At 43.6% G+C, this 13,194-nt stretch overlaps 1 protein-coding gene across 4 annotated transcripts in view; it reads right to left on the bottom strand.

Annotated features, from left to right (window-relative positions):
- The window catches only part of NUCB2 (nucleobindin 2), a 129,692-nt gene that overhangs the window by 34,660 nt on the left and 81,838 nt on the right, over positions 1-13,194 (bottom strand). For all 4 annotated transcript variants that reach the window (XM_068259967.1, XM_068259970.1, XM_068259968.1 and 1 more), the window contains exons 7-9: positions 8,171-8,261; positions 5,237-5,295; positions 4,814-4,906 (exon numbers count right to left, since the gene is read on the bottom strand). In XM_068259967.1, the coding sequence (XP_068116068.1) occupies positions 4,814-4,906; positions 5,237-5,295; positions 8,171-8,261 (243 nt within the window). The remainder of the gene's footprint in view (positions 1-4,813; positions 4,907-5,236; positions 5,296-8,170; positions 8,262-13,194) is intronic.

Here is a 13,194-nt window from a genome sequence, read left to right as displayed (position 1 = left end):
TGTAGCCAACCCAAACTACACTACACTTCACTAACTGACCCCTGCATCCAACCCAAACTACACTACACTTCACACCCCCTGCTGCATCTCACCTGATCCTGTCGCCGCGATCCTCTCCTCCTCCCTCTGACTGCCACCACCCGAGGGTCCCAGGCTCCCAGCATCAGTCATCGCGGGTCCCAGGCTCCCAGCAGCCATCATCCAGGGTCTCTGCAGCTATCATCGAGGGTCTTCGGCTCCCAGCAGCAGTCATCCAAGGTTCATCCAATGCTTCCAGCAGCCGTTCCAGGATCCCCGCTTCCCATCTAGGATCCCCGCTTGTGTCTCCCAGCCGCCGGATCATCTTCGCTGCAGTCTCGTATGCAGACCCGCAAGGCTGCAGTCTCGTATGCAGACTGCAGCCTTGCGGTAAACACGCACTGCCTCGCCAACATCCTCCATAGTAACGGCATCCTCTTCTTAGTTACACTGTACCTTCTGTGTGACGAGCGCTGCACATGCGGCGGGGTCATGAATGACGTCAGGCACACGTGCGCCGCTCATCACACAGAAGGGGACACTGTAACTAAGAAGAGGACGCAGTTACTATGGAGGATATCGGCAGGGCGTTTACCGCAAGGCTGCAGTCTGCAGCGAAGATGATCCGGCGGCTGGGAGACACAAGCGGGAATCCTGGATGGGAAGCGGGGATCCTGGAACGGCTGCTGGAAGCTTTGGATGAACCTCAGATGGTGGCTGGAGGAGAGGATCGTGGCGGCAGGATCCGGTAAGTATGTTATGGGGCCAAAATACTGCACCTTTAGAATATAAGATGCACCCACTTTTTCTCCCCAATTTTAGGGAAGAAAAAGTGCATCTTATATGCCGAAAAATACGATACTTTATGTGACGGTAACAGTGTTAATGTGCATTACCACTTTTTTGTTGCATTGCGGTGTAATGCTGCATTGTGACTTTGACGGCGCATCACAAGGCAACGTCCTACTGTGAACCTAGCCTGAATGAATATTTTAGGCAGTCCTTCATACCACATAGATGTGGTCAAATGGTATCATTGATTAACATCTAGATGGGAGTAACCCTTATGGTGTCCAACCTAGTAACTGCCAAGATTGTCTCCAACTAAATAACAGCAAAACTGGCAGCAAAAGCAGTCCAAAGGAAAAAAAAATCTTAAATGGAATAGGTGGACCTACTCCCTCAATGTATAAAGAACACTGGTATAAATTCTATTTCTGTACAAGCAGTGCTGGACTGGACATGGCTCAATCACTCTTCATCAGGTGTAAAAACTGACATCTTATGAAATGTATTGTGAGGACCTATACCCTCCATCAGAGGCTTCTTACACCGGTATTCTGCTTCATAGTCAAACAAAGATGGATTAAGGTAAAATGAGGCCCTAGGCAAAGAAACCATTTTGGCTCCTAAAAAAAATAAAATAAGATGCAGCATTAGCTTAGGGGAGATAACAACCAGGACCCCGGACACCCATCAGGCCCTAGGCACATGCCTAGGTTGCCTTATAGATAATCCAGATCTATTAAAGTTGCTATTTAGATTACCCGGGCTACTGAGCTATTAGTTCAGACAGGTATTTGCTGTATAGAGAAGCTGATCTGATTCCTAAAAAGTATTAACGTCAGCCCCTTAAAATCTCAATTCCATAAACACCTGAAATAAAATAATCTGAGATAGCACAGAGAAAAAAACATTTCAAAAAAAGGGGACGCTGAAAAAAAAAAAAAAAAACATACATTATAATATATATATATATATATATATATATATATATATATATATATATATATATAGATAGATAGATAGATAGATAGATAGATAGATAGATAGATAGATAGATAGATAGATAGATAGAGAGAGAGAAAATCAAAGCTAACAAAAATAAAAACAATGGCGCCATCTTGTGGAAAGTGATATTTTTTCTCCAGTTTCTCCATCCAGAGCGCACGCCGACAGTGCGCGTGGCCTGTGATACTACCGGACTTCTCCGCTGACGTCACAGGCCGGAGTCCGGTAGTATCACAAGCCACACGAGCTGTCGGCGTGCCCTCTGGATTACTGCGCCTGCAGACTGGGCAGATGATGCGGCTGGCTGGACTGTAACACGCTACACTATCTGGAGTCTGAGACTAACAACACTGGTGATGCAATCGGCAAGTTGGTGAGATCCAGCGGACCATTTATGCATCATACAGCTAACTATCTGCCACTTAGATTTTATGATGGACTGTGTAGCCATGCTATATGCCAGCTTTTTTGTCACATTGCCTAGCACAGAACGCAGGGGTACTTTGATCCAAGACTGTTCTAAGGCTGTATTTACACCGTGGTATGCCTACCTGATACACTACTAAAGGGCTTATTCTGATTTGCAGTGGATTGCTATATACCGGACCAGACGGAAATTACTAAAGGATTGCTATCCTGGAACGAACGGTACAGACTAACCAGCAAGCTCATGGTGACCCAGAACTCATTGGAGTATGTAAGGGGCTACAATGGTCCTAAAAGCCACGTTACTAAAATGCTATGCTATACTATTCTTTCTGTTTTAAGAAAGCAAACTTTTGCTATCCTGGAACTCTGTATCTAGTATACTGCCCACGCTTATTCAGTGGCCACCTAAGTGTGTTTATGTATGGTAGTGTGATTGTACAATACATCAGCTGATGTTCAACTAACGGCAGTGTTGTCACAATTTTAAAGGGGGGATAAGAGGGATTTTCTATTGTTGTACATGAAGGAATTTTTAAATAAAGGTTGTCTGTTTTTTCCCATGAGGGGATTATCAAAACGGCAAACTTGCTATCTTTATTTAAAAACAAACTACGTACATGACCAATGTCTAAACTGGTTTTAATTACTCCCTTAAACCAGACAGAAAAATCATGCCCACAGAAAGGCTCCAGTGTATATTCATTGGTGGGACAAAGAATGGAAGAGGAGGATAAATAGATACTGGAAATCAAGCCATATACTGTATATGTGGGCAAATAAGCCATAAACATATGCACTTGTATGATAGCTTGTATTATAATCAATCACATATCACCACCAGCTAGGATCACTTTAACTGGACCACATGAGTTTAAAGGAGAACTGTAGAGAGAGGTGTATGGAGGCTGCCATATTTATTTCCTTTTAAGAAATACCAGTTGCCTGGCAGCCCTGCTGATCTATTTGGCTGAAGTAGTGGCTGAATCACACCAGAAACAAGCATGCAGCTAATCTTGTGATATCTGTCAAAATTGTCAGAAAAACCTGATCTGCTGCATGCTTGTTCAGGGTCTATGGCTGAAAGTATTAGAGGCAGAGGATCAGCAGGATAGCCAGGCAACCGGTATTGCTTAAATGGAAATAAATATGGCAGCCTCCATACACCTCTCTCTACAGTTCTCCTAAAATTAAATGAATGCTGTATAGAACAGTTCACACATGATAATGTATACCACATCTCCACCAGACAAGGTAATGAATTAGGTTGGACAACATATCAACACTTAGTCATAAGTGTTCTCTCTACACAGCCTACATCTTAAGTCCTGTATAATGTGATAGATTTGGTGCCTAGTGCCATTCTTTTGCTGTTATGATCAAAGCCTTGCCACTGTCATGGAGTCCAGCCACTGGTAGGTACTGTATTCCTAATAACAGCCTTCTCAGTTATTTGTGGATGGTATATCCCAAACCATAGTCTTGCTTAGCCATTGGACTACCACTACTGGATTTTGCATCTATGTTGGCCACTGCCTCTGGTATACGCAGCGGCGCATCTTCAGGTTCATCTGTTTTACTTGTGAGTAGTTACTCAGGACACCTGCATTTTCTTTTTATCAGTGCTCAGATAGTATTACCCATACCAGGGGATGCATTCTTAACGTGTACCTGAGGCGGAAGAGGGGCAGATGGGACACATGTTTCCTGCCCTATGTCATGTCTTTGTGTACCTCCCGCGCCGCTCTCTGACCCCCCCCCCCCCCGCCCCCCCAACAAAAAAAAAATAACTGGCGACAAGCAGCTTGTCGTCAACTAACAGGGGGAAAAGGTTTCCCTTGCAGGAGAGGCACTCCTGCAAAACAGCCACCATGGTGTTAGCAATGACCCTTCCCCAGCTCTAATTGGGCAGCTTCTGCCTCTCCCCCACCCCTTCTACCTTCTGGAATGCCTCTCCCCAGCCTCCCTATTCTGTGTTGAAACACAAAGAGCCAGAGCTGCAGCATTGGGATTTGTTTACCCAAAAGTCGGTGATTGCAGGACATAGGAGTGGCGGTAATTGATGCTACCTAATCCCCGAGATCAGGTAGCAGGTTTTTTTTGTTTTTCTTAAAAAAAAAAAAAGTCTACCTCGGGTATACTTTAAAGAGAGGCAAACTTGAATAATCTTGAGAAAAAACGCTACTTTACGTACAAGTTCACAAAGACCGCATCTCACTATGTTTTCTATGCAGGAATGCTGATGTGATGGTCTGCATGGAGGAGAATTCTGCAAGCTTCATTTCAGCGTGCTGATCATCCTCTTCCCATGCAATGCTCTCAACCACACCCACCTTTCTAGCGTTCACAAGTCAGGTTCTGGGTGGTGAAATTTAATTTGACCAAAAAATTTAAACAAAGTGGAAAGTTGTTGTTCTTTTCATTACCCATGAAATATAGAAGGACATACTGCTGGATTATTTCACAAGTTTAGAATAATAAGGTGGACAGAAGAGCTCAGAGTGGGATCTACAAGTAGCAGAACCATTTAGGACAGTTGCGCCCTTGTCAGTTAGATCCCCAATAGCCGTCAAGTCACCTCATTCATGACGTGTTCCCTCATCCTCAGCCGCTCCTCCTCCATCTCCACCATGTCGTCCTCCTCATTGTTAGGGTCATAAACTTTCTCCAGCTGAAACACAATAACCAATCACACTGCTTAATAATGAAGTGGATCTGACAAGATCTTATCAACAGCTTCTCCTGAGGATATTAAGATAAAATTAAATGCTAACATTTGTATAGTCCTTGTCTACTGTGTTTAAAAGCTGCAGTGACTTAGGGCATGCTCAGTAGGCCACATTGGAATGCTAAGGAGTCTTGCCCAAGGTCTTATTGCTGGTTACCTACTGGCTGCAGCCACGATTCAAACTCTGGTCTCCTACATTATCAGAGGTGCTCTTAATCCGTACATAATCCAGCAAGGAAACAAAGCTGTTACATAATAAAACAGCCGTCTTACCTCTTTCGTGAACAGAGCCTCTAGTTCCTGCTCATCGATGAAGCCATCACTATTCGTGTCTGGAATACAAGAGATAAAGATTACAGTTTGTGGCAACAGGCGCCTGGTTTTATCACAATGTCTGCAATAAAAGAGGCCTGAGACAGTCTGTGCACTCCACACTCCACAGTACTGAATCAGCTTACTATTCATTCTCTAGGTAACATTTTCCAAGACAGAATGAATCCTGACTATATACTGTATGAATAGACTGAAAACTTTTATTGTGATAAAGAAGGCCTGACCTATGCACAGCATACATGGTCTGTGAAACCATCAGGCCTGGATTTACCCCACAGGAGCCTATAGGCACAGATGTCCTGGCACCCTACAGTTCACCCTCCATGAATCTACAAACCTCCACCAAATTGCAGGTGTGGTGGCTGTCTCAGCTGTTCCTTCTCCTATACTTCCCTTGCCTAATGCAGGCAACTACAGGTGCCCCTTAGTATTAGGTAGCCAGAAGTACCCTCAATTTTAAAGAGGAACTGTAACGACAAAACGGCCCCTGGGGGGTACTCACCTCGGGTGGGGGAAGCCTCAGGATCCTAATGAGGCTTCCCACGCCGTCCTGCGTCCCTCGGGGGTCTCGCTGTAGCCCTCCGTACAGCCGTGACGCAATATTTACCTTCCTGGCTCCTGCGCAGGCGCTCTGATGCCTCTCGGCGCCGAAGTAGGCGGAAATACCCGATCGCCGTCGGGTCTGCTCTACTGCGCAGGCGCAAGTTTCCGGCGCCTGCGCAGTAGAGCGGACCCGACGGAGATCGGGTATTTCCGTCTATTTCCGTGCCGAAAGTCGCCACAGCGCCCCCGCTGGAGCCAGCAAAGGTAAATATTGAACTGACAGTCGGCACAGTCGCCGGCTGTTCGGAGGGCTGCGGCGAGACCCCCGTGGGACAGAGGACGGCATGGGAAGCCTCATTAGGATCCGGAGGCTTCCTCCACCCGAGGTGAGTACCCCCCAGGGGAGGTTTTTGTTGTTACAGAGTCTCTTTAAGTAGCTAGAGGTTCCCCCAAGTATTAAGTAGCTAGAGGAACCTCAGTATTATGTAGCTAAAGGTGCCCTAACTGAAGAGAGATCTGGTCAGTGGAATTCAGAGAGCAGGGTGAGTAACCTCTCATTTACACTCTCATCAGGACTCTGCATAGGGAAGGAGGCACTCAGGGAGGGGAGGAATCCGCCTTTCCATCATCAGGAGCCTGTAGGCTTATGGTAAATACAGCCCTGGTTACCATCAAACACAAATAATGGAAAAGAATACATTATGATTTGCTTCAACAAAATCTTATTCACAGGACTCCCACCTAACCTGAATATTTTTAAGGAACCTTAAGTGAGAGGGAAATGGAGGCTGCCATATTTATTTCCTTTTACACAATACCAGTTGCCTGGCCTCTTGCTGATCGTTCATATACCTGGAACAAGCATGCGGCAAAGGAAGACACATTTGAGTCACACACCTGATCAGCATTTATGGCTAAACGTATCAGAGGCAGTGGATCAGCAGAAAAGCCAGGCAATGTGCATTGTTTAAAAGGAAATAAATATGGCAGCCTCCTTATACTTCTCACTCCAGTTGTCCTTTAAACAGGAACTGAAGAGAGAGGTAAATGGAGGCTGCCATGTTTATTTCCTTTTAAGCAATACCAGTTGCCTGGCAGCCCTGCTGATCCTCTGCCTCTAATACTATTAGCCATAGCCCCTGAACAAGCATGCAGCAGATCAAGTGTTTCAGACTTTAAAGTCAGAACTGACAAGACTAGCTGCATGCTTGTTTCTAGTGTTATTCAGATACTACTGCAGAGAAATAGACCAGCAGGGCTGCCAGGCAACTGGTATTGATTAAAAGGAAATAAATATGGCAGCCTCCGTATACCTCTTACTTCAGTTCCCCTTTAAGCCAAGTTATTTGATGTTCTTATGTGTATGGAGAGCTAAACCATGACTGATCCGTGGTGATCTGTGAAGTTGGAAACCTCATTGCTAGTTTTGGCTCTATAGGTGGCCACAACATAGCGATGCATCTATAAAGCATTGGGTTCGCGAGCTATTGCCCTAGTGATCGCATCCGATCACTGTGGGCGTCAGCCATTACAAATGTCCACAAGGCCCATTATAAATCACACAAGGGGTTAGTTAGGCAGGGGTTAACAATTCCCTATAGGGAGGAAAACACTTTTTTTTTATTATTATTACTTGTGACACTGTCACTTTAACTTAAAAACCAAAAAATAAAAAAAACTTTTAAAACTGTATTTTTTAGCTTCTGACTAATAGCTTCTATGGCAGTAATCACTAACTATTGCACAATAATCTACAAAAGCCCCCCCCCCACACACACACACACACACGAAGGAAGAACTAATGTACTTGGAGGAGAGGCTCCAACTGAGATAAAATGCTGAAAACTGTTTAAAGGAAAGTATGCCCAACAACTGGAAAAATAATGCAAGTGCATTTTGTGGGAGTTTCCCTGCTTCTATTAACCAACCCTATCCTCTAACACTAACCCTCCTAGAATAATGCCTAACCCTAACCACTAACCCTATAACCCTAATCAATACTCACATTCAGTCATCTCCCTTCTCTGCTGCAGGGACACTGGCGCTTGACTAGTGGATGGCTGAGTGCCATCTGTTGGTTTTATGGTTAAACAGCAACATGCACCTCATTCAAATAGTAACTAAAACTAAAAGCCAGCACTGGGCTATGTGGGCTCAGCACTGGCATCCAAATAGGGGAGCCTCACACCTTTCCAGTCTCCTCTACTGGTGGACCACAGCTACCTATATTGGCACTGGTCCTGAAATTCTATCACCCATTTTCTATATGACCACCAGCAATGTCACACCAGCCCCTGCAGACTGCACACACTCAACTCATGCATTACTTACCATGCAGTTTAAAGAAAGTCTTCGGGTCAAAATCAATGGGATCCAGCCCGTCAGTCTCCTGCCAGACCTCCTCTAGCTGGTCCTTACTGCCCTGGTGGGAGAAGGATGGCAATAATTTATACATTATTCCATTACTCATCGCACCTTACATGAGGAGGGAAACCTCTGACAGCAGAAGAATAAGAGCACCACGCTGGCCGGGTACAGAACCGATCCAGAGAGAAGTGCCCCATAACAGGAAAACGTGTGCAACAAATTCAGTTTCCAGAGAGTAAGTATAAGTGGCCACACAGTATTCAGTTACCACTGGAATTTGTTTTCAGTCAATATTGTGATGGATATTACGATCAATTATTCTTTTAACTAAATGCAAAAACTGCAGATCAATCTCTCAATCCATTTAAGCCCTTAATATCGTAAATGTTTTAACTCCCTTCAAAATACAATAAATTAGACATTGGCCTCAATTCACTAAGGTTAACTCCTGTCTTTAATAACTCTTCAGAGCTGTTTCACAGTTATCACAATTATATCACATTGGTGATAACTGTAAAACAGCTCAGAAGAGTTATTAAAGACAGGAGTTAACCTTAGTGAATTGAGGCCATTAAGTCTACTCATGGTATTAGGCAAAAAATAAAAAAAAATCTGTACAGTGTATGCTGACTTTATGAACAGCCCAGCAATCAGCTACGTCCCCAATGACTGAATAAAATTGCATTGTTTTGTACAATATTCCGTTATAAAATAATTTGGTCAGTGTTTTCCCATTGTGAAACCCTTTCTTACCCAGATTTACACTCTGAAATGTATCATAGTTGGAAACAATTTAAAGCGAACCAGAGACGAAGCACCCTCACGTATTTTACCATATATATCAGTGGGAACGTAAAGGTACATACACTTGTCTGATTTTTCCAAACAACCGGTCGGTTGTACTCATCCCCGATTTGACATCCAAACGGTCATTCGGCTGATAAGGCTGATTTTGACGGGTCAAAACCAGCCATATCAGCTGAACGATCGCCCGATTTGACGCGTGTATGTACCTTAAGAAAAAACACCTACCCTGCTCTCTGTTTCATTCTTCACTGCTCAGCCTGCTTGTTATCAGCCCTGATAAAATCCCAGACTGAGCATTCAGTCTGGCTTTGCTCAGGAATCATTATAGCAGAGCCAGAAGGGGGCAGGCTTGGGCTTGAAAAGACATCAGAGAAGACAGACTCAGCTATAAGGATTCCTGAGCAAAGCCAGACTGAATGCTCAGTCGGGGATTTTATCAGGGCTGATAACAAGCAGGCTGAGCAGTGAAGAATGAAACAGAGAGCAGGGTGGGCGTTTTCTCTAATGTTCCCACTCATATACAGTGGGGTGCGAAAGTTTGGGCAACCTTGTTAATCGTCATGATTTTCCTGTATAAATCATTGGTTGGTACGATAAAAAAATGTCAGTCAAATACAGGATCTTCTCAAAAAATTAGCATATTGTGATAAAGTTCATTATTTTCTGTAATGTACTGATAAACATTAGACTTTCATATATTTTAGATTCAAATACACACAACTGAAGTAGTTCAAGCCTTTTATTGTTTTAACCACTTTGTCCTCCTTGACGTATAAAAACGTCAAGGAGGACAGGCGCGCTCCCGCGGCCGATCGCGCGCGTGCACGCGCACTCCCGGCCGCGGAGTTGGTAGCCACGGAATCAATGTATCGGCCTATGGAGCCGGATCACTGATTCCTCTCCCCCGCTGAAAAAGCGACAGCTTCTCTCGGAAGCTTCGCTCTTTCTGAAGCTGTGTCCCTCTAAGCGTACATTGTACGCTTAGAGTAACGTCATGTAAACAAACTCGAGATTGCCATCTTGTGGCCAAAAAGTAAAAACTACAAGTAAATGCCAAAAAACATTACAATACACCAATATTTCCCCAAATAAAACACTTTTATATCCCACCCTCCCAAAAATGCCCACATAAAATGTTTAATAAAAAAAAACAAAAAAACATTACTATAAAAAACAAACAAACACATAAATATTTACCTAAGGGTCTAAACTTTTTAAATATCTATGTAAAGATGAAATATTTCTCTCTATTTTTTTTTTATAAGCTTGTAAATAGTGATGTATGCAAAACGGAAAAAATGCTCTTTTATTTCCAAATAAAATATTGTCGCGATACATTGTGATAGGGACATAATTTAAATGGTGAAATAACCGTGACAAATGGGCAATAACAATACGTGGGTTTTAATTATGGAGGCATGTATTATTTTAAAACTATAATGGCCGAAAACTGACAAATAATGAATTTCTTCATTTTTTTTCTTATTCTTCCTGTTAAAATGCATTTACAGTAAAGTGGCTCTTAGCAAAATGTACCCCCCAAAGAAAGCCTAATTGGTGGTGGAAAAAACAAGATATAGATCAGTTCATTGTGATAAGTAGTGATAAAGTTATAGGCTAATGAATGGGAGGTGAACATTGCTCGGATGCATAAGCTGAAAACGACTGAGATGTTAAGTGGTTAATATTGATGATTTTGGCATACAGCTCATGAAAACCCAAATTTCCTATCTCAAAAAATTAGCATATTTCATCCAATAAAAGAAAAGTGTTTTTAAAACAAAAAAAAGTCAACCTTCAAATAATTATGTTCAGTTATGCACTCAATACTTGGATCGGGAATCCTTTGGCAGAAATGACTGCTTCAATGCGGCGTGGCATGGAGACAATCAGCCTTTGGCACTGCTCAGGTGTTATGGAGGCCCAGGATGCTTCGATAGCGGCCTTAAGTTCATCCAGAGTGTTGGGTCTCAACTTTCTCTTCACAATATCCCACAGATTCTCTATGAGGTTCAGGTCAGGAGAGTTGGCAGGCCAATTGAGCACAGTAATACCATGGCCAGTAAACCATTTACCAGTGGTTTTGGCACTGTGAGCAGGTGCCAGGTCGTGCTGAAAAATGAAACCTTCATCTCCATAAACCTTTTCAGCAAATGGAAGCATAAACCCATTTTTGAACCAGAAACAGCGGCAGAAGCGCCTGACCTGGGCTACAGAGAAGCAGCACTGGACTGTTGCTCAGTGGTCCAAAGTACTTTTTTCGGATAAAAGCAACTTTTGCATGTCATTCGGAAATCAAGGTGCCAGAGTCTGGAGGAAGACTGGGGAGAGGGAAATGCCAAAATTCCTGAAGTCCAGTGTCAAGTACCCACAGTCAGTGATGGTCTGGGGCGCCATGTCAGCTGCTGGTGTTGGTCCACTGTTTTATCAAGGGCAGGGTCAATGCAGCTAGCTATCAGGAGATTTTGGAGCACATCATGCTTCCATCTGCTGAACAGCTTTATGGAGATGAAGATTTCATTTTTCAGCATGACCTGGCACCTGCCCACAGTGCCAAAACCACTGGTAAATGGTTTACTGACCATGGTGTTACTGTGCTCAATTGGCCTGCCAACTCTGTGGGATATTGTGAAGAGAACGTTGGGAGACTCAAGACCCAACACTCTGGACGAGCTTAAAGAGAACCCGAGGTGTGTTTAAAGAATGTTATCTGCATACAGAGGCTGGATCTGCCTATACATCCCAGCCTCTGTTGCTATCCCAAACCCCCCTAAGGTCCCCCTGCACTCTGCAATCCCTCATAAATCACAGCCATGCTGTGAGGCTGTGTTTACATCTGTAGTGTCAGTCTCAGATGCTCCCCCGCCTCCTGCATAGCTTCGGTCCCTGCCCCCGTCCCTTCCCTCCAATCAGCAGGGAGGGAAGGGATGCAAGCGGGGACTGGAGTTCTGCAGGAGGCGGGGAGAGCAGCAGACTGACACTATAGAGATAAACACAGCCAGCTCTGACAAGCTGTTTGTCAGCAGCGTGGCTGTGATTTTATGAGGGATTGCAGAGTGCAGGGGGACCTTAGGGGGGGTTGGGATAGCAACAGAGGCTGGGCTGTATAGACAGATCCAGCCTCTGTATGCAGACAATATTCTTCAATCCCACCTCGGGTTCTCTTTAAGGCCGCTATCGATGCATCCTGGGCCTCCATAACACCTGAGCAGTGCCACAGGCTGATTGCCTCCATGCCACGCCGCATTGAAGAAGTCATTTCTGCAAAAGGGTTCCCAACCAAGTATTGAGTGCATAACTGAACATAATTATTTGAAGGTTGACTTTTTTTGTTTTAAAAACACTTTTCTTTTATTGGTCGGATGAAATATGCTAATTTTTTTTTTAAATAATCAATATTAAAACAATAAAAGGCTTGAACTACTTCAGTTGTGTGTATTTGAAAGTCTAATGTTTATCAGTACATTACAGAAAATAATGAACTTTATCACAATATGCTAATTTTTGAGAAGATCCTGTATATCATATAAGAGACACACACAGTGATATTTGAGAAGTGAAATTAAGTTTATTGGATTTACAGAAAGTGCGCAATAATTGTTTAAATGAAATTAGGCAGGTGCATAAATTTGGGCACTGTTGTCATTTTATGGATTCCAAAACCTTTAGAACTAATTATTGGAACTCAAATTGGCTTGGTAAGCTCAGTGACCCCTGACCTAAATACACAAGTGAATCCAATTATGAGAGATTATTTAAGGGGGTCAGTTGTAAGTTTCCATGCTCTTTTTATTTTCTCTGAAGAGTAGCAACATGAGTCTCAAAACAACTCTCAAATGACCTGAAGACAAAGATTGTTCACCATCATGGTTGAGGGGAAGGATACAGAAAGCTGTCTCAGAGATTTCAGCTGTCTGTTTCCACAGTTATGGAATATATTAGGAAATGGAAGATTACAGGCTCATTTCAAGTTAAGGCTCAAAGTGGCAGACCAAGAAAAATCTTGGATAGACAGAAGTGACGAATGGTGAGAATAGTCAGAGTCAGCCCACAGACCAGCACCAAAGACCTACAACATCATCTTGCTGCAGATGGAGTCACTGTGCATAGTTTAACCATCCAGCGCACTTTACACAAGGAAATGCTGTATGCAGAGGAATCCTTTTCTCCAACCACAGCAC

Source organism: Hyperolius riggenbachi, chromosome 11, assembly GCF_040937935.1.
Source record: "Hyperolius riggenbachi isolate aHypRig1 chromosome 11, aHypRig1.pri, whole genome shotgun sequence".
NCBI classification, from domain to species: Eukaryota; Metazoa; Chordata; class Amphibia; order Anura; family Hyperoliidae; genus Hyperolius; species Hyperolius riggenbachi.
Note: the sequence above shows the minus strand (reverse complement) of the source record. Positions and strands in the feature narration are given on the sequence as shown.